Source organism: Mauremys mutica, chromosome 23, assembly GCF_020497125.1.
Source record: "Mauremys mutica isolate MM-2020 ecotype Southern chromosome 23, ASM2049712v1, whole genome shotgun sequence".
NCBI classification, from domain to species: domain Eukaryota; kingdom Metazoa; phylum Chordata; order Testudines; family Geoemydidae; genus Mauremys; species Mauremys mutica.
In genome coordinates, this window is record NC_059094.1 from 18,245,398 (window position 1) to 18,272,642 (window position 27,245).

The 27,245-nt window shown below is 42.3% G+C and overlaps 1 protein-coding gene across 2 annotated transcripts; it reads left to right on the plus strand.

Moving 5' to 3' along the window:
• Positions 1–5,135: 5,135 nt before the first annotated feature.
• AGO4 (argonaute RISC component 4) lies at positions 5,136–27,245 on the plus strand. Of its 2 annotated transcripts, XM_044997848.1 has the most exons (18): positions 5,136–5,242; positions 9,461–9,626; positions 10,206–10,326; positions 12,236–12,417; positions 12,715–12,851; positions 12,929–13,063; positions 13,273–13,360; positions 13,783–13,930; positions 14,016–14,135; positions 15,189–15,317; positions 15,495–15,628; positions 17,660–17,844; positions 18,127–18,286; positions 19,359–19,674; positions 20,556–20,690; positions 21,401–21,502; positions 21,781–21,980; positions 23,323–27,245. In XM_044997848.1, the coding sequence occupies exons 1-18, from the start codon at positions 5,224–5,226 to the stop codon at positions 23,429–23,431; spliced, it is 2,586 nt and encodes an 861-aa protein (XP_044853783.1). In that variant the 5' UTR covers positions 5,136–5,223; the 3' UTR covers positions 23,432–27,245. The 2 variants fall into 2 exon arrangements, with proteins under 2 accessions (XP_044853783.1, XP_044853782.1); XM_044997847.1 differs by lacking the exon at positions 5,136–5,242 and having other exon boundaries at positions 9,418–9,626.

A 27,245-nucleotide genomic window follows, 5' to 3' on the forward strand; every position in this document is an offset into this window, starting at 1 on the left:
GCCGCTCTAGCCGCAGAATACATAGCGCGGGGCTATTGCGCCAATCAGGGCCGCGCCTCTCTGGTACTGCAGGGGGCGGGGGCGCCCCCTATGGGTGGCCTAGCTCTGGCCAAAGGGGATAGACGGGGGGTGGCCCAGTGCGTGCTGGGGGGCGCTGCCTGGTTCGGGCCTATGGCCTCAGTTTCCCCAGGCAGGCATGGCCATAGGGCACCTTCCACGGTTAATGGCCCCATTGTAATGGCATTTCTGGTGCTGGGGCGCTCCCCCCCCCCCCGCCCCAGCCCTGGGTCATAAAAGAACCCCACTGAGTGGAGCCAAGCAAGACAGCCCTTTAAGGAAGGTGGGTGCAGATTCCTCCTTGCCCGTGCAGCCTGCCATCAGTTTAAAGCAATTGTTACTTCCTGCTATCTTGGCATGTCAAATCGTTGTGGCCCATGGCACAGCGGTGAGCTTCACTCTCGGAGAGTAAACCAGGTATAATGCAACATAAATGAAGCAGCTGCTTTCTTGCTACCCAGAAAACATTACCAATTGGCTTCTGTTATTAAATAGCCTGTGATCCCCACAGAATTCTGCATTTCAAGAGTTATAGACGCAAATGCCATATTTGGCTTGGTAGTAAAAGGATGCTGGCATATACTATTATAAAGTTTTACTAATAGTGTTGAATGCTTGCCTTCACTTGTTCAGAAAGTTGGCAGCCCTGTAAGAGGGAAGTTAGATAAGTGTTTGTTTGGTTAAAAAAAAAAAAGAGAGAATTACTAAACAAGGAAGGAAGGAAGGAAGAAAACAAACAGGCATAGCCCACACCAGAGTGTAGTTTACCAAACAAGCCATGCTTCTGACACACGTATATATGAAGGACATAACGTTTTAAACAGATAGACAGTGCCTGGCTATGTTGAATTTCAAATCAAATCTAACCCACCAGGTATCCTTATCCTGATAAATGAAAAACATCCCCAGCAAGGCCGCAATCTAGCAATGATCTTTATATGGCAGTATCTCTGTATCCACATGAGCCCACACTGATTTCTGCCTACCTACAGCTCATTGTAGGATTGAGGCCAAAGTTGTTATTTGTGCTCCAGGCTGGGTATAACTGGCTGGGATCTAGGCAGATGGAATTCTGTGAATACACACCCACTATGAAGTTGTCACAGATCTTGCCAACAAAATAAATAAATAATAGCTACTCCATCCGTCGTATCACTGTAGAGGAAAAAAACAGTCTGGGGACTGGGTCACGATGTTCATACAAAATCCAACATCTTCACCTTTAAGGGTGAAACCACTGCAATGCTGTGGAGAAATGTACACTTATAAAAATAAGATTTCCAAGCAAATAAGCAAACCCTTGCTTCAACAGGAAAATAAGGAGGAATCCAACAGAAAGACACATGAACAGGCTAGTAGCTATGCTAGTGACTTAAAGGGGATCAAAGAAGTCCTGATTTATGGTCATAATCAATACAGGGGTTAAGCTTTCTTCAAATACTGTTTTCTATCTAGGCTTTATATTTTTAGTCTCAGAAATTTTGTGAAACTATTAAGATTAATTTCTAACCACTTATTTTAGCCTTTTTCTTTACTTATCTGGGGACTGCAGAACTCTCTTCCTACCAGTATTGATATTTTTGCTGAATAACTATATTGTATATTCATACCAGGATGCACAAGAATGAGAGGTTTAAGACTTAATTGTTGGCATCAGTTTATTTTAGCATGGAGTCACATATAAGACTGCATATTGCTACATATATCCAGGGGGATGTCACTTTACAGCCAAAACACCAGGCTTCTTCACTCTGGTTCACATATGCTATACTTTATTAGATCACATTGAAAAGAAGCAGTACCAACTACAGAATTGTAATTATTAGATTCTTACCTTAGAAGCAATGAATCCTGATATTTCTTATATCTTAATCTGGGATTGCAATTTGTTTATGCATCAATCTTCCAAACATATACACACCTATATAAGTTTTACACATGTGAGTAGTCCACTGAGTTTAACGAGTCTACTTATGTGAGTAAAGATACTCATGGGCATAAATGTTTGCAGGACTGAAGCCTTACTGTGTAAATTAATGAAGAATACAATGCAAAATGCATCCCAAGTATTTAATGACCAAACTATTAGTGACACCACCCAATTCCCAAGCAATCACTCGCCAGCCAAATTCTGAGTGACATCCCATGATTATTATTGATCCATCTCTTTGTGTTAACTATTAGCTGCTGGGTATTAATCAATCATTAACACTAGTAAGAAAAACTATTACACTTACCAGAGCATTGTAACCCTGCACAAAAAAATAGCTATTCTCATTAACATGTGAGTATATTGAGGAGTAACCAAAGTTCAAATTTGGAATGGTTTTTAGTATAATTTTCATTTCTTCAAAACATCTGAAGATCTAATGAAGCTCATTAATGAATACAATTTCCTCTGCAGCAGGAGGTTATACAGGCTGCAATTAGGTTAAACGAATACCCTGCTTGGGGGCATAAGGTAGGGCTTGGAGAGGTAGAAGAAGGAAATTCTCACATGAAGAGCTTTGGGGCTGGAAGCATGGGTTATGAAACATCCTTGACTTTTAGCCAAGATGCTGAGGGATGCAACCCCATGCTCTGGGTGTCCCTAAACTTCTAACTGCCAGAAGTTGAGACTGGATGACAGGGGTTGGATGACTTAAAATTGCTCTATACTGTTCATTCCCTCTGAAACATCTAGCATTGGGCACTGTCAGAAGAAAGGATGATGGGCTAGATAGACCATTGGTCAGACTCAGTATAGCCATTCTTATGTTCTTATATTACCTTTAGTGAGTGAGGATCCTAGAACATCATAGCTCTGCAAAGATGTGACTAGGGATAGGTTTATATGGCCTATGTGTACCTAAAACCAAATTGTATTGTATGTCATTCAGAAAGTAAACTAGAAAGAGCTAGCTGGGTAGCTGCAAAGGAACTTTCATTATTTCCTGTGAAAATTCTAGAGGAATTGGTAATGGCCCATCATATAGGTTCCAGAGCAGTTGAAGCCATGTTATAATAAATAAAAAACTAAAGTAGGAGAGGTATTAGAGTTTAAACCAGTCTCTATTCGGGATTAAGATGAGATCTTCAAGGAGGGCAGATTATCCCTGTTCTGTCTTCTGTGGGTTTTTTTTGGGCCTATCTTTGAAGCATCTGATACTGGCCAGTATCCGAGATGGTACAGGACTAGATGGTTCATCGGTCTCAGTCACTATGGCAATTCCTATGGATTTACAAATTTTTTCATAGTGCAGACTATATCTTGATAGACAGAGGGTCTCAGATTTCCCTCCTGTTCACAATCACACAATCTCTGTGGCAGCTGTTTATATGAAAAACTAATATTAGGAAAGTATGTATGCATTAAATTCTAAAATGTGATGTAGCAATTAGAAATGAGAACAGGCACCATGTGCTCAACTAGTTCTGTTGGCCAGTGGTCTGTACATCATAGGTTGAGAACTGCCATTCTATGGAATGGGACACTGAAAAGCCAAGTGTGCAAGGACTGGAAAGGGCAGGAAAATCCTGCTTTTCTATACACGGGGAAAAGGATGATCCAGTAGGTAGGGCATTCACCAAAGACTTGGGAAACCTGGTTTCAATTTCCCACTCCATCACATGCTTCCTATGGACTGTGGGTAAATCACTTAACCTCTCTGTGCCTCAGTTACTAATCTGTAAAATGATATAAATAAATACAATAGCACTTCCCTACCTCACAGGGGTATTGTGAGGATAAATACATTAAAGATTGTGATGGTGCACATAAAGTACCTAAGATGGAAACATAGCACGAAGGGACCCAGTTGATTCAGACCAATGAAATCAATAGAAAAACAATAATTAATTTTAAAAGAAATTCCATCGATGTTTTTGGTTAAGATGTTACCTGTTGCTCACTAGTCTGGCACAGAGCATTGTGCCAGCACATGACAGCCAGAGAATGAGTGCCAATGCAAATGAAACTGACCCAGACTTAAGTGCCAAAGCTGAGGGATGCCAAAAGTGATCCACATAATTTATGACCCAGTTCATTTTATTTCAGTTTTGATAACCTAAGATGTTAACACGGTGAGGTCTTAAAGTAAATTTTCAACATGAGCTGTTCTCCCCCTTCCCCACCAAAAAAAGTTTGGGGCAATTGGGGGGGATGTAGCTTTCCACTGTGTGTGCCCAGGGTACTCATGGAAAGGTATTTTTTTGGAAGAAGTGTATTTGGGGAGGAGGTGGGTTTTGAAGGGGTATTTTGGGTAGGGTGGTTTGGGGATATTTGGGAGGGGTATTTTTTTGTAGAGTGGGTTTTAGGGTGAGGGTATTTAGTGGAGGGGTTTGGGAGTATATGAGAAGGGGGCATTTGGGTCTGGGGTGGGCACTGGGGGGATAGGTGGAGTTTGGGGAGGGGGTATTTAGTGGAAGGGTTTGGGGAACGGTGTTTTGTGGGGCGGGGTTATTTGGGTCTGGGGCGGGTTTTCGGGAGGGAGCAGGGGGGGTCGGGATGGTGGGTTTTGGGGGGGGCACTCGGGGAATAGGTGGGGTTTGGGGAACGGGGGGTATTCTGGGGAGGGGTTATTTGGGTCTGGGCGGGTTTTAGGGGGGGTTGGGCTCTGGGGAGCAGGCCGCAGTTCAGTGCACCGGGCCCCCGCAGTTACCCCTCCGGGCTCGCCGCCGGGTTTAAAAGGCCGGAGGAGGGGTCGGGGACGCGCGCACACGCACGCGCAGAGGACGCTCGCCGGCCCAGGTGACGGCGTGCGCGCTCCCGCGCGACGGGAAGAGGGCGGGGCGAGCGCGAGCCCGGGAAGGCCGCTGGGTTGGCCTCCGAACCCTGCTTCTCCAGCGGCGCGCGCGACCCCGACAGCGAAAAGGGGGGTTTCGCGCGCGTCCCCGCGGCGGCTTCGGGGGCGCGCTCCCGGACCCGCGCCGGTTCCTGCTCGGGCTCGGTGGCGCCGCAGAGGGGATTGTTTGTGCCGCCGCCAGGAGCCACCCGCGCCCGGCCCCGCTCCCGCCGGCCCCGCCTCGCCCCCACCCCCACCCCCACCCCAGTTCCCGGTGCCGACCCCACCCGCAGCCAACATTCCCGAGATCAAGCGATACGCGGCGGCGGCGGGGCCGGGAGCGGCGGGGCCCGGGGCGGCCGCGGCCGGGGGGGACCGCACCGAGGCCGCCGCCGCCGCCGCCATGGAGGCGCTGGGACCCGGTGAGCGGCGGGGTGTCCGGGGGTGGGGGGAGCCCCGGCTCCCTGGAGGGGGGGCTGGCTCCTGGTGGGGGGGTCTCTCCTGGGGGTGACTTCTGCCTCGGGGGGGGGTAACTTCCTCCACGGGGGGGTGACTTCCTCCACGGGGGGGCTGGCTCCTGTAGATGGTGACGCCCTCTGGGAGGTGGGGGGCTCCCAGGTGATAGCGGGGTGCAGGGTTGGGTGGTCCCCAGGTGGGCAGTGCTGGGGGGGGGCTTGGCTTCTTCCTGGAGCGGTGGGGGTGGGGGGTGATTCCTGGTGACACTGGGTCCTGAGGAGGTTGGGGGCTTGGCTTCCTTTGCTTCAGGGGGTGCCCAGCCCCCCCTGTGAGGCCTGGCCCACGCTGCGGGGAACATTTCCTCAGCAAGGGTCAGGGGAGAGCCCGGGTTTAGCTGGGTGCTGGTGTGTACCCTTGGTCAGAGGCCTGTCACCCTGGCCCGCTCCCCCATCAGCCCTCTCCCCCGGCCCCACATGTTGAGGGGCCCTGTCGGACTAGGGACATGTAGCTCTTTAGCTGATGATCTCCTTGCTCTTCTCCAGAGTAGTTTAAATGCAGGAGGGAGGGGAAAGGAAGTTGTTTCCGCCTCCTGGGTCCAGGAGGTCTGGCACCTGATGCCAACAAGCTGTGTGCTGTGCTTTAAATCCAGTTATTTTTTATGTGTCGGGTGTATTCTGATACTGAGTAAAGACATTGGACATGTTACTAACAATGACTGATTCATAGGTGGGCGAAGGAACCCATGAAAATTTCCATTCCCCCTCTAAGTTCTGCCCACGGTTACTTTCCAGCCAGAGTATTTTCGCCTTCTCTAAATGTTTTTTGCTGCAGCGTGCTTAATAATTTGCTAACTATATTGCAATGTGTGGTTAACCCTGTCTGCAGCTCTTAGGCCTTTCACAAATCAGTGATACTTTCTGTTCTATACTGTTCAGTTGAGTATTTCCTAAGAAATATATAGGGTTTTTTTTCTAATAAGAATAGGTGAGGCCATGCTATTAAAAATGCCCTGAATGTAGTGACTGTTTCATTCCACTGCTACATTTGTAAGTAACAAATTGCGATAAGGTTGTGCCAGGTTATTGGAGATGATCAGTGTAGAGGTCTCTGGCAGAGGTGATACTGACAAGTGTATCTCAGCGATCTGTCACTTTTAAAGAGGAACTGAAGTGGGTTGCTAAACTTTACCAGCAGATTCGCTATACACTCAAAACTTTCTGCATGACAGACAGGCCACTCCATCTGCTATAGGAGTTTTTCTACTTAGACATACTACAATATGATGAGTTAGTGTGGAATACAGCCTTAGCCAAGGAAGTGACTTGATGTGAAAGAGAAGCAGTAGGGTGATAGGTTTGAAAATTGGCATACACAGTACATTATTGCATGATATCCTAAAAACATGCCTAACTTTTGAAGGTGGGCCATTGTAGAAAGAGTTTTGATTAAAACTTGAGACTTATCTGGTCATTAAAATGAAAGCTGTTGGGATATGATGAAATGTCACCTTTTATTGGATGCAGAACTTGGTGAGTATTGTCACATGAGATAATGGTTAAAGATTAAAATGTGTGCAAGGTGTATTTCTTGACCGAAGTATATATATCTACCCTAGGTTCTAGAATACCTATCCTAGCAAGTTGATATTTTCAGGAGCTCTGCAAAATCTACAGCAATAAATTATTGATCTGAAGACCAAATCTGCCCTCATTAATTCCATGTCTTGGGAGATGTTTTGAAAGATCACTCTTATAGGTGTTACTTTGAATGTTTACAGTCTGTTAATCAATGTGTGATGCAGTATAAATTCACACATTTCCAAGAGGTCCTCTTTCATTTGTGTCACACTGCTTCCCCTTGGAGGTACCTTAGGCTGTTAATACATGGCAGGAAAACTAGAGCAACAGTGTGTGGGATACAAATATTTCATCCTAGTGAAGTTGAATGGACAAAATTAAAATTATGGAAACAAATTATATAAACTTCTGACGAAGTGGGTATTCACCCACGAAAGCTCATGCTCCAAAACGTCTGTTACTCTATAAGGTGCCACAAGACTCTTTGCTGCTTTTACAGATCCAGACTAACACGGCTACCCCTCTGATACATAAATTGTAGTGAAGCCCTGGTTTCAGATGGACAATAGCATTTAATTTACTACTTTGTATCAGAAAGAATAAGAGATTATAAAGAGAAGATGTACAGTAATATTAACCTCCTTTCTTGACAACAAATGTCTGGAATTGTTTCGATTCCTAATTTACAAAACTTGCAAATACTGAAGAAGGTAAATGGGTAAATATAGTTGGTCATTTAATCTCTTTTAGCAGGTCAGTGCCCACAAAAGCTATACTGCTTCAGACTAATTAGCACAGGATTAATGGATCATCTCTCTAGTATCCAAACAAGCACAGCAAACTTTGATTGCCCTCGATGATTCATGCTTTTTAACTTTTTAAAAATGAAACCGTATCCTATGACAAGCTGTCCTTGAGTTAAAATAAATAAAAACTATTTATACAGGTGCGGTGCCATGGTGCATATGGCGTGTTTGATATCTAGTAAGACAAAATCTGTGCCTCAAAGAAGCTAGTGTGCTGTTCTCCTCAACTTCGGAGAATTGATATATCAAACGGACTACATCTACTTGGAGTATCACCCTCTAAGTACTTTAGCACTTAAAATATTTTAGTGTTAATAGTCACAAATCTATAAATAAAAATTGGTAATTTAGTGGAGACTTAGAAGTCTTCCTATAAAACAAAGGTATCTGGCTTCTTGGGATTTAGTCTTGCATGCAAAAGTTTATTGCTGCATTTCTGAGGTTTCCCGACATGTCTGTTTTCCTCCCCGCTCCCCTGGGATAAGTTCAGACTCTCTGTCAGCCCTTTGACTGAAAGGGGCACTGTCAACTTAAAATTTTGTCAGGTAAAAAAATGCTTTTAAAGCAGCTTCAGTTGTTAAATTTCTCCTAAGTTATCCTACCAATTTTTGTGGCTTTACAGTCATGCTTTTTATTTTTCAAAAATTTTTCTCTCTTTTTTTGCTATGCAAAAGACTCAAGCAGGGGAATCGTGAAACTGTGACTACACAGAATGCTGTCAAATGCACAAAATAAACTGAAAAAAAGATAATTTTTTTTTACTCAGTCACTTCAGTTCAAGTGTTTAAACAATAGTGAGTTTAAAAAAAAAATCAGACACATTTGACTTTCAAATAAGTGTTCCTTTAAATGATGTAACATTCCAGTTCTAACTTATATCTTTGAGGAAACTGGCAAAACATGACATTGGCTAATTTGAGTTCAAATATGGCTTCCTTCTTGAAGCCTCTGCAAATTTTCTCAGAAGTAATTAAAACCCAGATTTTTATAAGCTACCGTATCCAGTTCTATTAACAAGACATGGATGTCTTTACACTAATAATTTTGTTTAAAACATTTTACTCTTATTGTTTCTCTTCCTTTAGAGGAAACTGTCCTCCTCACTCCCATCTTTGTGTTGGAATTTGAAATTGGCCCGAGCTTTGTTTACATTGAATAGCATTTCACGATTAGCATGTAAACAGCACAGCATTTTTTGTGGGAGTGGAAACCACAATATTTTTTTGTCAGTCCTATATTAAAAAAGGTATTCTTAATTTATATTATAGAATAAAAAACTCTTCACCGAGTCCAGATACTATCAATTTTCAGATTAAAAATTGGACCTCTAATCACTTGATCATGCCAAGAATCCATCATTAAATACTGACTCTGAGCATAATACATGGAAGCCTGTAATGGACTTAATAATAAACTCTCTATTATTCACTAATGATACTATACAAGGTGATGAGTGTATATATAGTATACAAAAAACTAAATTTCATCACAGGGCTTTGACTTCATAAATCGTGTTTACAAAAGTAGATTTCTTACATACATTACTGCTGTAATTAGTTTATATGTTTTGGGTACATGATTCTGTTCTTCATGAAAATAATTTAGAGCTGTTAAAAGGCAATGGAGCCACTAAAGAGCACTTTCATTTGTAAATCTTGCAACCTGGGCAAGGCACTTCAGACTTTGTTCCCTCATCTGTCAGAAGGAGCCTTCAGTTGAATTACAGTCCTATGTCCAGTTGGGAGGACATTGTGTTAGATGATCATTTATTATCTCAAACTTTTTTCTTTGACTTTCACAGGGCCCCCAGCCAGCCTCTTCCAGCCGCCCCGCCGCCCCGGCCTGGGAACTGTTGGGAAACCCATCCGTCTCTTAGCCAATCATTTTCAGGTGCAGATCCCTAAAATTGATGTTTATCACTATGATGTAGATATCAAACCAGAAAAGCGGCCCCGAAGAGTGAACAGGTAAGGATGGCTTAATAAACACTAAAGCAGCCTCAATTGAAGGAAACTCTACTTTTTTTAGCAGTTCTCCAGCTGCTGCCAAGTATAGTTTTATATATGCGATGTAGGTAATAGTCGCCGATTTAGTAATGAGCCAGGATTAGGGCTCCTAGGTGGTGTGGAAAAACAAATTGTATCATATTCTCAGAGAAAGCTGTGCTAAGCTTTTACAGTTGGCCTGTAGATGTAGAAAACATTGAGAAATATGTTGTAGGAACAATCCTACACTGAGACCAGTGGGCCAAATAGTTTTTTCTGTCTATAATTTAACTAATGATGGAATTTTGTTAGAATCCATTTGTTCTTTGGACCACATTTTTGTTCTTCATTCTGCACATGTGTTTGCCCTGTGTCTCTGTTCAGGGACAAAGGGGCTGCTGGCAACTTGGGTATGGGCAGAATCAGGTGCATTGTTGTCTCTGATAGCAACTCGTTTCAGGCTTGAGTCCGGTTATGGCCAATTATAAGAACTCTGCTAATGCATCACTGCATTTGCTTATTCTTCACACTAATCTATTGAACAATGCCATTCCTCTTTAGGGAGGTGGTAGATACTATGGTGAGACACTTCAAGATGCAGATATTTGGTGATCGACAGCCAGGATATGATGGCAAAAGGAACATGTACACTGCACACCCGTTGCCTATTGGGAGAGATAGGGTAAGTGTTGTAGTAGACAGCTTTAATCTTCCAGTGACATGTTGCCGTACCAACACTGCAATACCATGCATAGTTTATGATGTGCTGGGATAAAAGGTGCAATAGAAAGAAACCTTACAGTTAGTGGTAGTTGAAAACCATGGGGCAATAGGAATTGTATGAAATCCAAGGATCTGGGTTCTTCAGTGGACTCTTTTCCAGGAGCTCTTGTGTTTGAACTTGGCCTTGACAGTGTAAATCAACACACTGTGGTCTGGAGGCAGCTAAGACAGATCACACTTCTTGGTGTACATTTTTCTCAAAAGGTTGTTAAAACCTTTTAGTTTTGTTTAGGCAAGTCCTAACATAGGAAAGGAGTGCCAGGGTGCCAATATGCTCTAGCACCAGCTAAACTAGTTGCTGCCAGGCCTGGTTTTAATGTTCAGAACCAAAACAAAGTTCGGTTTTCTACACTAGACTCTCAATTTTCCCCCCATCTACTTGAAAACAAAGGCTTCTGTAGCTCACTTCCTCTCTACAGACATATGGTCTCACAGTACAAATCATTAGTTACACATGTTAATTTACTTGAGTAAATCCAAGGCAAGAACCATTTTCATTAAAACTGAAAATTTGAGTAGAATCATTAGGTTCTCTTAATATTAGGTTTTCTAAGGCTTTTAACAGAATATCAGCTTGTCTGCCTGATGATGTGATTTATATTATGGTAGCACCCAAAGTCCCAAACTTGAAGTGGAGCACAGTTCTGCTAGGTGCTATCCAAAGATGCAGGAAGACGGTCAACATCCCAAAATGCTTAATCAGAACAGACTTAAACCGTTTAAAAGCAAAGAGTAGTGGGGAAACATGACATACAAGCAAACTGATCGGGCTGCTGAGACACGTGACTTGTTCTAGTTCCTATTTTTAAATACATTTTTATTAATGGTGGCAGAGGTATAGAGAAGGGAAATAGCAGAAGAAGGTGAGGTAAATAGGAACAAGGGAGGAGGGGGAAGGAAGTTGAGCACAGAGTGTAATGTAGCATTTATGGATCAACAGTTACCAGATATTTCAGATGCTTCCTTTTGTTTCTCACAAAAATGTCAAGGAAGTTAGTGGGCCTCCTTAAATTTACTCTTTATGAGGATAAACATTAACAAACTGTCACCTTCCAGTCAAGCCTTATGTTTAAAACTCTGTAATTTTCAACTGAAATATTTTAGTGTGGCCTAGTTCTTAATAGTATGTTGGTAGATAGAAATATATACCAAAACTTCCAGATTTGGGTAAAATCTGTGTAGATACTAAGTTTTCTGGAGAAAATAACCCTACTTCATTCTCTGTTCTGAGAACCAGATTACTGGTGGCACACTGCCATGTGAGGGAGACCCTGTAGGCTAATGGTGGAAGAGAGTAATTTTCAAGTAGCGTGCTCAACCTCTGGGGAGGAACACTTTGCATCCCTCCATAGATCTTTGATTCCCTTGGTGATTAATTGTGGTGTTGACTGGTTCCTGAGGAAGTTCAGTGCATTGACTTGAAGACTAGAGGTTAACATATCTTTACTGTGTTGTTATGGACACAAACCAGCCTCTTCCTATCAATTATTTGGGACAAAAAGTGGATGACTAATCATAGCTCTCTTCTTAAGTGCTTTGGTGTCACCATATTAACCTCCAGTTGAAGATAATGGCTAATACAAACAGAACCTGAGAGCAGCTTCTTGATGTGACTAAATTACCAGGTTTCAAACTTCTCTATGCAACTACTCTTGTTTGCTGTAGAATTCCCTTAAATTACTACATCCTAGTTGAGAAACAACCTGTAGACTCAAAGCAAGTCCATGAGAATGAGTGTTGCTTAGTGTTGCGCTAGGATATTGAGTCTGTTAATTTATGTTTGTGCTGCATCTGCCCTGATTGTTTAGGTGGATATGGAGGTGACACTCCCAGGTGAGGGGAAGGACCAGACGTTTAAAGTGTCTATTCAGTGGGTGTCAGTGGTCAGCCTTCAGCTGCTTCTGGAAGCTCTGGCAGGGCATTTAAATGAAGTTCCTGAAGACTCTGTACAGGCACTTGATGTAATCACACGACACCTTCCCTCCATGAGGTGGGTACTTTTGATTGCAGGTTTCCTAATCAGTCTGGGCTTGAATCAATCTATTAAAATGGTGCCTATTTGCCATTGCTCCAAACTTAAACTATACTGCTGCAAAAGGGGTGAAGGGATCTGTTGTGTGGTTATTTTTGTTGTTGTTGTTTTTTAATAAACTTTTGATACATACTTGCGTTAGAAGAAATATGGTCTGCCCTATGGGACCTACATATATTAGGACTTGAACTTTTGGGAACCCAGGGAATACAATGAAAGGAAGAATCTAAGTGTTAACTCTTCCTGTTTCATCAGATACACCCCTGTGGGCCGTTCCTTCTTCTCTCCTCCTGAAGGTTACTACCACCCTCTGGGAGGAGGCAGAGAGGTTTGGTTTGGATTCCATCAGTCGGTCAGGCCTGCCATGTGGAACATGATGCTCAATATTGATGGTATGCAAGAACTTCTGTTTTTAATGGCATAAGAAAGTACCTCCTCTAGACTAAATATCCTGTCTTTCTGTTCTTAGTATCGGCGACTGCTTTCTATCGTGCCCAGCCTATCATTGAGTTCATGTGTGAGGTCCTGGACATTCAGAACATCAATGAACAGACCAAGCCTCTTACAGACTCCCAGCGTGTTAAATTTACCAAAGAAATCCGAGGTAAATGCATAGTTTAGAAACTGCTGGTGCAAAATATTGGAAGCCTGTGAGTGTAATAAATTGTGCTACCAGAGTTCATAGGCTGCAGACCCTGGAAACTGGCCTATTCCTTGTCACTCATCTTTCCAAGTTGAAAGTAAATCTTAGAGGTGGTAATAGATTGACTGTGTCTGATTTTTATTTTGGTGGCTTTTGTCTTGGGTTTTCAGGTCTAAAAGTAGAGGTTACCCACTGTGGCCAGATGAAGAGAAAATACAGAGTTTGCAATGTTACCAGGCGACCAGCGAGCCATCAGACGTATGTACACAATATCTTCTATAAAGTGAAAGCTATTGGAGATGCTGAGTGCCTTATTTCTACAAGAGTAGCTAGCTCAGGAGGCAAAATATCCATGTGGCTTTTAAAAGAACTCTTAATTTTATGAGACTGGTTGGAACAATGACAGTGGATTTAGGATACAACTGTACTTTCTCCACAAGATGAATAATTAGAGAGATGCCTTAGCTTTTAAAATGTCTCTAAAGCCATAATTTTTTTAACTTGGCTTCAAGTCCAATGCCCACTGAGAAACTATTTTATACATATGTTTACATAAGGAGAAATAACTATATAGAAAATGGGCATTTTCGGGCTTTCAAATATATTCTCCATATCGTTTTTTAAAAAGAATTAACCACTTCATTGAGAAGCATAATCAAAGCAGTGCATTTTTTTTATAGGTTCCCTCTGCAGCTGGAAAATGGACAGGCTATGGAGTGTACAGTAGCTCAGTATTTTAAGCAAAAGTACAGTCTGCAGCTGAAGTATCCTCACCTTCCGTGTCTCCAAGTGGGACAGGAACAGAAACACACTTATTTACCACTTGAGGTAAAGGAGTCGGGTAACTTTTAACTGTGACTTATAGCCCTTGTTTCAGAGGCAATAAACCATCCCTAATTCTGTTGCTATGTAGGTGTGTAACATTGTGGCAGGCCAACGATGTATCAAGAAGCTAACAGACAATCAGACTTCAACTATGATAAAGGCAACTGCAAGGTCGGCACCAGACAGGCAGGAAGAAATCAGCAGACTTGTGAGTAGCTGTAGTTCAGCTTTATGGAAAATAGTCATAAGACTTTTCCCTTTCCCTTCAAATGGTTTTTGATAGAAAATTTTCAAGTTGTGTGTGTCACGTTTTTTTTCACCATAGATGGGTTTTGTGTATATCTTTCAAATGGTTTCTGTGGGAAAATTGTAGCAAAATCCATAGAATTTTTGATCCCTTTAAGGCAGGGGTCCCCAACCCCCGGTCCGCGGCCTCTTACAAACCGGGCCGCGAACCGACCCAGTGGACCTCCCGCAGGCGTGCCTGCGGGAGGTCTACCCGAGCCGCGGGACGAGCGCTCCCTCCGCAGTCATGCCTGCGGGAGGTCCGCTGCTCCCGGGACTCCGGTGGACCTCCCGCAGGCATGCCTGTGGACGGTTCGCTGGTCGCGCGGCTCAGCTGGACCGCCCGCAGGCACGCCTGCGGGAGGTCCACCGGCTCCGGTTGAGCTGCCGCAGGCATGCCTGCGGGCGGTCCAGCTGAGCCGCGCGACCAGCGAACCGTCCGCAGTCATGCCTGCGGCAGCTCAACCGGAGCCGGTGGACCTCCCGCAGGCACGCCTGCGGGCGGTCCAGCTGAGCCGCGGGATGAGCGCTCCCTCCGCAGGCATGACCGGTCCCTGGTCCTGAAAAGGTTGGGGACCCCTGCTTTAAGGTACCTCTGTGAATAAGCAGACTAGCCAAGAATAGAAGAAGCTGAAGAGACTTTTTTTTTCTCTTTTAATATAAGCCAGTGGTCCCCAATCTTTTCCGCTCTCACCTTCCCCTTAGCAGTAATAGAATGTGTCTGCGCCCCACCACCCCATGCCAAGACTGGAGTCATGGCCAGGCTGGGAGCAGGGGCCACAGCTGCAGGCAGAGCAGGGCGAGGTGGCACTCCCTCTCAGGGGCTGGTCTGGGCCCTGCCACATGTCCCTGGACATTTCTCGATGCGCCGCACTGACATAAGGGGATATGGCTTGAGCCACTCTGTGCTTATTGTTCTAAGAACAACCACCTGAAATCCTATGTATGGTTATGATGATGTTCTCCTGATCTCCAGGTGAAGAGCAACAGTATGGTAGGTGGACCGGATCCGTATCTGAAGGAGTTTGGCATTGTGGTCCATAATGAAATGACAGAGTTAACAGGCAGAGTATTGCCAGCGCCGATGCTGCAGTATGGAGGCCGGGTGAGTTCTTGGTATCTGTTGTAAAATAGCTTGTTGTTAGAATCAGACTTATGAAGCATTGGTGGGTATTTTGAATTTAAAAGTTCACTTGTACACAAACCTTTAGAGAATACTGTTCACTGCTTTATCAACCTGATCATAGTTTTTAATTTTTAAGTGATTTTTGTCTTTATTTAGAACAAGACTGTAGCTACACCAAACCAGGGTGTTTGGGACATGAGAGGGAAACAGTTCTACGCTGGCATCGAGATTAAAGTTTGGGCTGTTGCCTGCTTTGCACCTCAAAAACAGTGCAGAGAAGACTTGCTCAAGTGAGTATCTTTGTGCTACCAGCAGTTATGATATAACATGCACCACACTAGGATGGTATAGACAATATTGAGCCCGGCCTTAGTGCAAGGAACCAGACTAGATGACCTATTTATGTCTCTAGTCCTACATTTCTATGATAACTTGATGTGAACACATGTAACACAGTAAAAGCAGGAAATCCTTGCCCTGTAGTAGCTTAAATATTTTCAACGTGAAGGTGGGGAATAACCAAGTCTGTAACCTGAATTGGTAAACTTCTGTAAACTGTTAAACTAGTAAAACGGTCAAGGTGCTCATATTACTGTTGAAATGCTATTTTTGGAGAAGACGACAACCGTGTCTGTACCTCTGCTTTTTTCCTCCCGCTGCCTGCATTTGGCCTATGTTTCTCTTCTGACTACTGGTCTCTGTTTTCCTGACTTGCTCCTCATGCTTGAACAGCTTCCCAATCAACATGTGCTCCTTCCCTCTCCTCCAAATAACCTACAAAAGTTCTAAGTATCATCTTGGTTCGTATCCATAGAGGCTTTCAGGTGGTGTACTCTTGGTGCCAGAGAGTTAAGAGATCCTTCATGTTGTAAAGCACTGTAGTAGTGCAGAGAGCGGGTTGTACTTACTGAGCTATTCAGTGTTTGTGTAATGTTTTACTGAACTCACTTCTTACACAGTTCAGATTTATTTATTTTTAGCTATAAACGAAATGCATTATTAACATTGTGTAGCTAAACCAGACTGTTAAATGTTGAGTACCGTAAATATATATGGCACTTTACAGAACATAGAATAAGACATTGTCCTTTGTTTTCTCTGTTAATATTACATGGAAGCTCTAAATTTTTTAGGGGTTTGGTGCTTCATTTTAGGGATTCAGGAGGGGAAGGGAGATTACTATAAATGTCAAACTGTTTCGGGTTGGATTGTTAGAGAGGACTGGCTTAAAACTGAAAGTAAGGAAGCTGAATATCTGGAGAACCTTGCTTGACTAACTGTATTTTCAGTGTTTCAGTGGTTTCAGATAATGGCTACTTTAAATATGTGTTGGAGTATTTCTGCTCACGAGATCTGTGCAATATAAGGGCCCAGTGGAGTTGGTCATGTTGGGGGGGGGGATTTAAGACAGCTACTTACCTACTTCTGCAATATACAAAATGAACACAACTAAATGTTTAATGAGTCTGATCCTTTGGTAATGTTGAACTCTCTCTCCTTTGCTTGGTACTGACAGGTCTGTTTGAGGCATTAAATCTCCATTAATGCACTTATAATGGTACCTGCAGTGCCAGTAATTCCTTGTCCTTGTATACATTATATATTTCATGTGCTTATAGGTTCTGTGAGCTATGACGCAGGGTTAGCTGATTTTTGGAACAATAACTGAATTTCCTGTACATTTTAATTTTACCTGTAATTATTGCATTAAGTTGCTATTTAACGTCTTGCTGCAGTTTCATTTTACAGAAGTCATTTCTGGTCTTAAACTGTTGGAGATGGTATTGCTTTGGGCTGTTTAATAATCCACTGAGTTTTAGTGGTGGGTGTAGTGATTTGATGATAAAGGAAAGTCCCACCAAATAAACTGTGGCTTTTGTTAATGTGAGACTCAAATGTGACTGTCTGCATCCAAAACTCCTGTTGACTTCAGAGAGTTCCCTGTGTGTAAGGACTTCAGGATAAGCCCCATTATTGCTAAGCCAAATTTCTTCAGTCATGCCAAAGGCACCTGTCCTTGATGAAGAATCTATGGCTGGTTCAGGTTTCTAAAACTGTGCTCATGTAACTCATGTGGCTGAGAAGACATTTGAACAATTGCAGTGTGTGAAGACATGAAAAGTTTCTCTTCAGTCAAAACTAGAACTGTGCTAGTAAAGGTCTAAGCTAGTAAAGGTCTAATTAAAGAGAATTTTAGCAGTATAAAACTGACCATTCAGTGGAATAGTGTAGAAGATGACGTGCCTAGTTGCCAGAGGACTGAAATGACTGAAACTGTGTGGACTGATTTGCCAAAAGCTAATATTTCATTTGTTTTATAGGAGTTTCACAGACCAGCTGCGCAAGATCTCAAAGGATGCGGGGATGCCAATCCAAGGCCAGCCATGTTTCTGTAAATACGCACAAGGCGCAGACAGCGTGGAGCCGATGTTCAAACACTTGAAGTTGACCTACGTTGGTCTGCAGCTCATAGTAGTGATCCTGCCTGGAAAGACTCCTGTGTATGGTATGGAAAGGAGATTTAAAGTTAACTCACTGTACATCATCTGTACTTAAAGGTGCATAATGATGAGATGGGTAGAGTAGCAATGCCTTTTTCTGTGATGGGCTTTTTCTAGAGGTTGGTAAATATCTCACTACTTTTCTACAGATAGAGTTACACAGAGTGGACTCTCGTTCACTGTTGAATCTTTAGAATCTTGACCTACTTTTCAAATGTCTTACAAGGGGGAGGTAGGGGAGCATTGATGCTTCTGATAATCAGAATCACCTTGCTTTTCTGTTGCAGCTGAGGTTAAGCGAGTTGGTGACACTCTCTTAGGAATGGCCACGCAGTGTGTTCAGGTGAAGAATGTGGTAAAAACCTCACCCCAAACTCTGTCCAATCTTTGTCTGAAGATAAATGCAAAGCTTGGAGGGATCAACAATGTGCTTGTACCTCATCAAAGGTTAGATCAAATTTAAAGCTTAAATGAAGGCCTAACTTGGTCTGCTTTTTAGTAACTAAAACAGTATCATTCCAAACAATGGGTGGGTTAGAAATCTTCTATAGATGTTGATGCTTTTGTATTAAATGGGACAAATGATCGTGCCTTCTGTTTTAGAACTAAAGCTGCACAACATGCTATTTTATACATTGTACCTTAGGATAAAGCCTGCCTCAGGTTTCAGACTTGTCCAGCAATGTGGCTGAAAAGGAGACAAAAGGTTGGAGTAAAATAAAATGAAAAGATGGGAGATCTCTAAAATTCTCAGTGTTCGTCTTCTATTAGCACATGACCATTTTCTGAATTGCCTTGGGAATTGTCACCCGTCTCATGACTACATGTTTTCACGTCTACCTCTATAACCAATAATGTCCAGTAAACTGTCTAGACATAGTTTGATGGATGACTACATCCAGAATTGTCCTGAAGCAAGAAACCTATTTTTCTTGCCGCTTTGTTACATATGGAGCACCTAGTCAAACTGGCTATGATTCCTGATCAGACACCTGTTGTCTTTATCACAGACACCACTTAGCTCTGTAGTAAACTGTAAAGCCTGTTCTATTGCTCATTTCCACTAACCTCCCTGAATAACCCCCACTCCATTTACGTCTGTCCATTCCTGCTTCTGTGTCCTGATCCTTCCACCTTCCCTTCCAAGTATCTCCTTAAAAACACGCTACTTCTGTGAGGCCTGTAAACACTAGTTCTTCCCTTCTTGTGGTTCTCTCACTTATTAGAAGGAGGTGAGTGAAATTGTGGCATATTAAACTTCAGCTTTCAGCCACCTGCATCTTTCTCCCACCCCACCCCCCTTTTTTTGTAGTGTGTCCCTTTCCACTTCCCTTGTCTGTTCTCTCTAGATTGCAAGCTGTTTGGGGGCAGGGACTCTCCTGTATAAAATACCTGGCGAGTTTTCAGTTCTTAAGGATATTTCAGATCTACTTGTCTAATCTTTCCTTGTCAGATGACTTGCTACGTTTAACTCTTTTCCTTCCTTGCGTTTTAACTAAGCCTTCTTTAAATTGAACAGGCCCTCTGTGTTCCAGCAACCAGTGATCTTCCTGGGAGCAGATGTCACTCACCCTCCCGCTGGGGATGGAAAGAAGCCGTCCATTGCTGCTGTGGTAGGCAGTATGGATGGCCACCCTAGTCGCTACTGTGCTACTGTGCGTGTGCAGACCTCCCGTCAGGAGACTTCCCAGGAGTTACTGTACAGTCAGGAAGTGATCCAGGACCTGACTAACATGGTACGAGAGCTGCTGATCCAGTTCTACAAATCTACTCGCTTCAAGCCCACACGGATCATTTACTACAGAGGAGGAGTTTCAGAGGGACAGATGAAACAGGTATTTTCTAATGACATTTCTTTGGGGTTCAGTGAAGTCTTGCCATTGAGAATCTAAATGGTATTGGCAAATGAACCCCTACTGGAGGGGGAGACTCCTTAATGGATGGCACCCTGGCACACATGGCAGCCTCAACTCACCTTTATCTACATCAGCTGTTTAGATGAAGATTCTTACATACCTTTCTGCTCAGAGAGTGGCTTGATGGTGCTAAGCTTCAGTTTTGAAACACCTAGACCCTGTAGAGGCTTGAATCTTGTGAACATCAAGACAGCCCTTTGTACAGTACTTGGGAAAGGTAGACTGAGTGCAGGTGATCAGATCTGGAGGCCTTTGGGGTGAGAGACTCTCGACAAGAGGTCTTGTCTGCTCCATGTGGGTGCTAAAAATCCAATCCTGCTTTCTGGAGGAGCTGGGTTTGGTCTGGGTTACTCAAGGTTAAAGTTCCCCTCCTTTCCATTGTGAGTGATATATTGTGGCTAATAGGCTGCCACCCTCCACCCCAGAGATGGCTCTGTTAGTGAGGCTGTTTTATAGCTATATAAATACACTATCGGATCCTTTTGGGGGTGAATGTAAATGTAAGGTAACTTAGTTGATCAGTTCATACCTTTAAACTCTAAGTTTTTTTTATAAAATCATATTTAATGTAAGTCTCTAGAAACTTAAGGTAAGAATGAAGCTTCTTAATCAAACCTGAAGGACAAGGATTTTTTAGCAATCTTCATATAAGCAACGTTTTAAATTTTCCTTTTGTTTTCCCCTTCAGGTGTGCACACAATGAATTGTGCTTTGAATTGTACTGTTGTGAAATTACATCTGTTCAGAGAAACTAATGAGAATACTGTCCTGCATACTGAATTCATCACTTGTACTTCTAGGTAGCTTGGCCAGAATTGATTGCAATCCGGAAGGCCTGTATCAGTTTGGAAGAAGATTATAGACCAGGAATAACCTACATTGTTGTGCAGAAAAGGCATCACACTAGACTCTTCTGTGCTGACAAAACTGAAAGGGCAAGTAATGTTGTTGCGTACACAAGTGGAGGAATTGTGTAGAAATGCGAGAACAGCTGGCTGGGGATGATGTCCAGTTTACTTACCAGAGTAGTGGAATGATTCTACTCTGCAGTAAGCAGTGTTTCTAAGCAAATCAGGCTCTTGTGGCAGGGTGATCCTTGGCACCAAATTGGGGGTCTGGAAACTTGCCTACTTTGTCTCTGTGCGTGAGTCTTGTTCACATCACCAAACTGCCGTATTTTCTCAGGAAAGTTCCTGGGCTTAAGATTGCATGTGTATTGCAGGTCCCAGGGAGAGGGTCTGAGCAGGGGTGGGGTTGGGAAATTTAAACGTTCAGCGAAAGCTTGTGATGTGCCTGGATTATCCAGCTTTAGATCTACTCCCACCTATAATTATAATCGTGCTACCAACAGCCCTGTTTAAGTGTATACCGACTGGCATGGGCTTTTCTGGAGCCACATTTTTACTGTTAAAACTGCTCAAGTTTAGGAGGTTAGGTACATAGAGGCGTTTATAGCAAGGTTCCCAGAAAATGACCCGCCACATTGCAAACATCGTTTAATCCTTAGTGTGGAAAAGACCTTAGTACTTCCTCACTGTCATGAGCACTACGTTCACTAAAAGCTTAAAATAAGTCCGTCCTGGTAGGGCTGCATAAGGTTCACATGCAGAAGTAAATGTACTAATTACAATCTTTTTCCAACCAGGTGGGTAAAAGTGGTAATGTACCAGCAGGCACTACCGTGGACAGCACCATCACACATCCCTCTGAATTTGACTTTTACCTCTGTAGCCATGCAGGAATTCAGGTAATCTTCAGTCTGCACTAGACTTGTGCTGTTGGGAGCTGTTGTCACTCACAGATGACAACAGCATCTGTTTACAGTTTGAGCCGACTTGCAGTTCTCTCAGTTTTATTTAACACATGAAGAATCAGTGCTAAGATTCTGATCTATCACTTGGATATAAATATCTCTAGAAACTACTTCTCAGTTTCAGTTGAATGATACTGATTCAAGAAGTCTAGAGCTCTATCTGCCTTAAATTGATATAATCCAGTTAAACGTATATTTGCCTCCTTTACCAGGGTACCAGCCGCCCATCTCACTATCAGGTCTTGTGGGATGACAACTGTTTCACCGCAGATGAATTGCAGCTGCTAACCTACCAGCTGTGTCACACGTATGTCCGCTGTACAAGATCCGTCTCCATTCCAGCTCCTGCATACTATGCCAGGCTGGTAGCATTTAGGGCAAGATACCATCTTGTAGACAAGGATCATGATAGGTAAGGAGTGAAAGGGTTCTGTCTCGTTACAGTAGACTGTTTAACATGTCTAAAAAGATCTGGTTTACTTGTAAGTGAAGAATAAAATGCTGATAACTCTTCTTCCTTTCCCTTTATACCAGTCACTGATTTGAACTGGCCTTCTGTGTGAACCAATTTGGTGGGTTCTCAGTCTAGTCCTACCTCAAATAGCAATGTCTGACAGTGTTGAGAGGCTAAGAATTGATTGGAGCATGGAGACAGCTTCCCCCTTCTTGTTAACTGGTTGCCTGCCCCTGAACTGGAAGGATATTTGCCAGAGCAGTGCTCTGTACCTGCCCTGTGCATATGCAGGTCTCCAGGATTGTCAGTCCAGCAGTAAAGTCACTAAAACGACATTTTAAAAATTAGCCTTTCTCAGTAGACTGGATATGCCTCATAAAGCCAAACTATAAAATTTGGTGGTTAGTTCTTAACCATCCATTTAAATAAAATAGAAATGTGTAATAGCCATGGGAAGAACTGAAGCTGAGGTCAGAAGAGTCTTTATTTATTACAACAACACACTTGTGTGATTTTTTTTTTGTTTTTTGTTTTTTTTGTGGGTGGGTGGGTAATATTACACTTTCCATTAGTGCAGTGTGAGCTTTTTTCCAGTCTTCTTCATTATGGGAAAAAAAAATATTTTTCTTTTATGCAAGTTTGAAAATGTAACTTCAACCATTCTCCCTCCCTGTGCCGTTAAATGGGTTTGTATTAGAGTTACTGCAGCTAAAGCACTGTAGTAGAAAGTTAGGTTTTCCTTCTCTCCAGCTCCTTGTGCACCTGGGAGGAATCATAAAACTGAGTTTCTGGTGACTCTCTTGTTCACTAAAGATCCCTTAGTACTTTTCAGGTGATGCACTTGAGGCAGCATTGGCCAGAAGATGTATAGGTCTAAATGCCAGGAATGCCTCTAATCCAGGTTTAGTATGGACTCTGTCAGGCTTTGGGCAAGTCGCTTCACCTCTGTTTTCCCATCATTACAAAGGAGATACTTAGCTCACAGCTGTTGTTAGGAATTAATGTTGGTGAAGCTCTTTGAAATCCTTGGATGAAAGGTGCTGTAGAAGTGGTGATTGTTGGACTAAAATGGAAAGTGGTCTAAAGACTTGAGTACACTATATTAATGGAGGACTCCTCTCTGCACTAATCTGTATGTGGATGACTCATGATCAGCTACTGGCCTGAGTTAGTGCTCCAGGACCAGACTATTGCTGTAGACAGAGATAACAGGTACAGAACCTTGAGAAATGAACTGTGTAAGTATGTTCGTTTTTGTCCCATTGTACATAGCCCTCTAAATGTGTCTACATCTTTACAGTGCTGAAGGCAGCCACGTTTCAGGACAGAGTAATGGCCGGGATCCCCAGGCTCTGGCAAAGGCAGTGCAAATCCACCATGATACCCAGCATACAATGTATTTTGCCTGAGTCCATCTGGGAAGACGAGGCAGAACCGGCAACCCACGCAGTCCTGAAATGTTTTGAACACCTACTGCTTATAGCTAGGGCTCAGTTTATTTCAGACTGCGTACTACCAGCAGCTCTGAACAGTCGCACTGAATCTACACTTCACAGCAATGTCTGATGCACCAACACAATTGAGCCATTTGTTTTGTTGTTTTAAGTAATAGAAATTCATGAACTGTCTTTTCTGATGCATTGGACTGAATTTTTACCTCAAAGCGCAAAAGGCCGATCATCCTGAAATTTTTAAAAGACTTGGCATGAAAGATTTTTATTGAATATTTTGCTAGCTATGGTTTTTAAGTTATCTCCTCATCCCACTAGTTTATCAAGATGAGTAATTCCCTTTCTTCATGCACTGCTTAGTAAGTATGCATATTATGGCAAACCATTTTACTCCAATTCAATGTAACCATTCTATTGTGTGGGGCCATAGATTTTTTTTTTTATGGAGATTTTAGATTTCACTACTGTAAATGCCTTTTAACAAACATTAACTTTCACAGGTATTGCAGTTTTTTGTCAGTTTTACTAGTTCTCTTTTTAATCTCTGCAGACTTGGGCTGCAAAGCAATTGCACTATACTGCGGATTCAGCTAGGTGGTTCTTGTTCTGTGAATGTGTAACATAACCAGATAGTGATGCCTGGCAGCAGGTTTTAATTATGATGGTTACAAATAATACTGCCATGATATGGTAACAAGTACTGAACCATTTCCCCTTCTAAAAATGATAAAATATTTAAAAAAAAATTAGCTTTTAGATATTTTTCAAACTTTTACAAAAGTGCCCACTTTATGCTGCTGTGTGGTTTGATAAATCTAGGTGATTTTAAAACTTTTCTCATAGAAGGTTTAACTTTGGCAATAAATTTTTTTTAAGCCCCCCTGACAGTGTAAAATTCTAGCTGAGGATTGTGCACGAGTTTAACCAACCTTCTTGTGTCGTTTTCTGAACACACAGTTTGGCAGTTTCTGAAACTAATCAGAAAAGATGCACTTCCATGGGTTTTTTTAATAATTATTTTTAACTGTTTTATATTCACTGGTGTCCTGTCTACCACTTTTTTTATAAGCTTGGAAATTGGGTGTTATATATAGGAAAGGCTTGCCATCTGTACAGTTCTAAGTGTGTTGTGTGACAGTAGCGACCTGAAGACTGGTACCAGCATTTTAATCTTTTTTTTTTTCCCCTGGAAATCTAGGTTGCTCACACAATTGCATTCAACAGCATGTTTAAAAAGTGTAAATCAAATATATTCTGTCCCAGACTAGAAATTAGTTGTTTTAATTTGCTTGGCTTTTTTCAGCTAAAATGTATAAAAAGGAAGAAGGGCTCTGCTTCACTTAATACTTTTGGAACTCACAAACATAGTACATTGAGAATAGATTTCTTTTAGTGTTAACGTGAGTTAACACAGACTAAAATCTTATTCCGAGATTCAACATAGCTAACATTACACCACTGCAGAAGCTAAGAGAAGTTTGAAAAGTCACCAGCTTATTGCACTGTGGTCTCTGCCATTGGTGTGGGGTTTGCTGCTAAGTACTGTGTTGTTCCCAAGCTTGGAAACCAGCCCTCTCGAAAGCTCAGCAATATGAAATGCTGTTTTTTCCTTCAGTCTTCTAAATAAGCTTGTACATAAAATAAAGTTTACATTTTTAAATGCTGTCTTTCAGTTGTACCTAAGTAAGCTGAAGTTTGTCATCAAGACAGTTTTATAACCTACTTTCAGAGTAGTATGCCCCATTAAAATTAGTTTAAACTTTTTCTGTTGGAAAATGGGACTGAAGCAAGCTCTGCTCCTGGTGTGTAGTATGGACAGGTTTAGATAAGATTCTTTTTAATTTGTTAAGCTTTTTTTAAAGAATACCTCACTTGGATAATAATCAGGACATGTGGGTGGGAGACTGCTGCTTCAGCTAGATGGCTGCTTTTCTTAATACTTGTTCAGGGAGAATACAAAAAACCCTTTTAGAATGAACTTTGACCCAATCTATGGTGAATTTTGGCACCTTGAAGAGAAATTGAGCACCCTTTAGCTTATAGGATCAAAGATCACTGTGGGTTCATGCACTAGGCAAGAATGTGACTGATTAGTCAAGGGTGGATAAGACTGATATTTAATTTTTACCACCAGATAGATAGATGTCCAGTGCCAAGCACTTCTAGTTCAGATTGAATGAAATGAGAGCCTCTCATCTGCTTGCCTGCAATTAGCCTGAATATTTAATCTCAAACTGTACAGATTATTAGACCTCAGCTAGCTCTGGGAAGCATGGCAAGAACTTTCTAACTCAATCTTGTGTTAGAACATCATAGGACTAAAATACTGGTAAGGGTGCAGTGTTGTCACTTTGAGAGGTAGAGAGAACCGAAGAGCATTTTAGATTTAGAATTATTGTCATTGAAGGGTGTGTCTTTCGGGAGGTTATAACTGCAAGATCAAAGTTGCAGCAATATTGTATACAGTTCTGAAAGCTGAGTGATGAGGTGCAGCTTGATGATCTGAATTACCCCTTGGGACTGACTGAATCGTTATGCATGTGTCAATCAATGGGAAGATGTGCATTCTGTAGCTGTAGTTCTTAGGGTGTTTGGTTTTTTAATAAATAAAGCCTGTTGGCCACTGTTTAGCTATGTGGTGTGGAAGATTTTAAATGTAGCAAAGTTTAATGAATTGGGGGAAGGGATAGTTGACAGTAAAGAAGAGCAGAAACCCCACTTTTGAACCAGTTCTGCTTTCTTTGTAAACAGTTGGATTCTGAACAAGCTCTGGAACGAACCAGTTGGCCTGTCTCAGACATTCAGACAGGCCCAACTTATTTATTCTTACTGTAAGCACTACAGTTTAGTGTAGTGCCTGTGGCTGCATCCAAAGGGCATAAAAGGTTGTGACAGACAGGCAAACATGCTTCTTACGCCTGGTCTACACTAGAAAATTTGGTCAGCTTCACTGCATCACTCAGGGATGTGAAAAATCTACACCCCTGCGGGATGTAGTTAAGCTGACCTGTCAACAGCGCTAGGTGGACGCCAGCATAGGGAGTGTCCATACTTAAGTGCTGTAGCGTTTCAAGTGTACACCAGCCCGCACAGTACGTATCTTGTTCCAGACTAATTTTAGAGCTTATTTACCTATATCAAAAGTCTTGCCCTTCATATGGGCAATGGCATCCTCTTGTTCACAGAGCGTTTAACATTTCCCCCCCCCCCCAACTACCTTTGTGGATGTGCTGTAGAAGTTTTCTTGCTCAATAGCAAGGCAGTAGCTCTACTTTCATTTTAAGAAAGCAGAGTTTGGAGGGCATTGTATCAATACTGTTTCAACTGCAAGGTTTTTTCCTTGTGAAATTTGAGGAAAGATCTTGTAATATCACAGATTTTCTTATACCTTGCTATTGACATTTTCATGATATTTCTATGTCTAGAGGCTGAAACTTCAATGTAAAATGTTTGCATTTGTTCATTTTGACTTATGATGTAATTTTTGTTTCTATATTGTTAGACTTGTAATGTTTAAAATTGTATTTTATTAAATTGGACTGGATGTATGTCTATAGCAATACGAGGTACTCTTTCTAAACTGTTATGGGTGGGTTAGCAGCCCCATGTTGCGATAAGATGCTGGTCGTGTACAATTTGCAATGTATTTTTTTTAGCCTGCAGGGATATTTTGTGTTCATGTGTCCAAAAAAATAAAAAATTGGCATTCTTGTGCCAAATGTTCTGTTTTTTTCCTTGTTGGTGTCTAATAAAAATGCAATGTACAGAATCA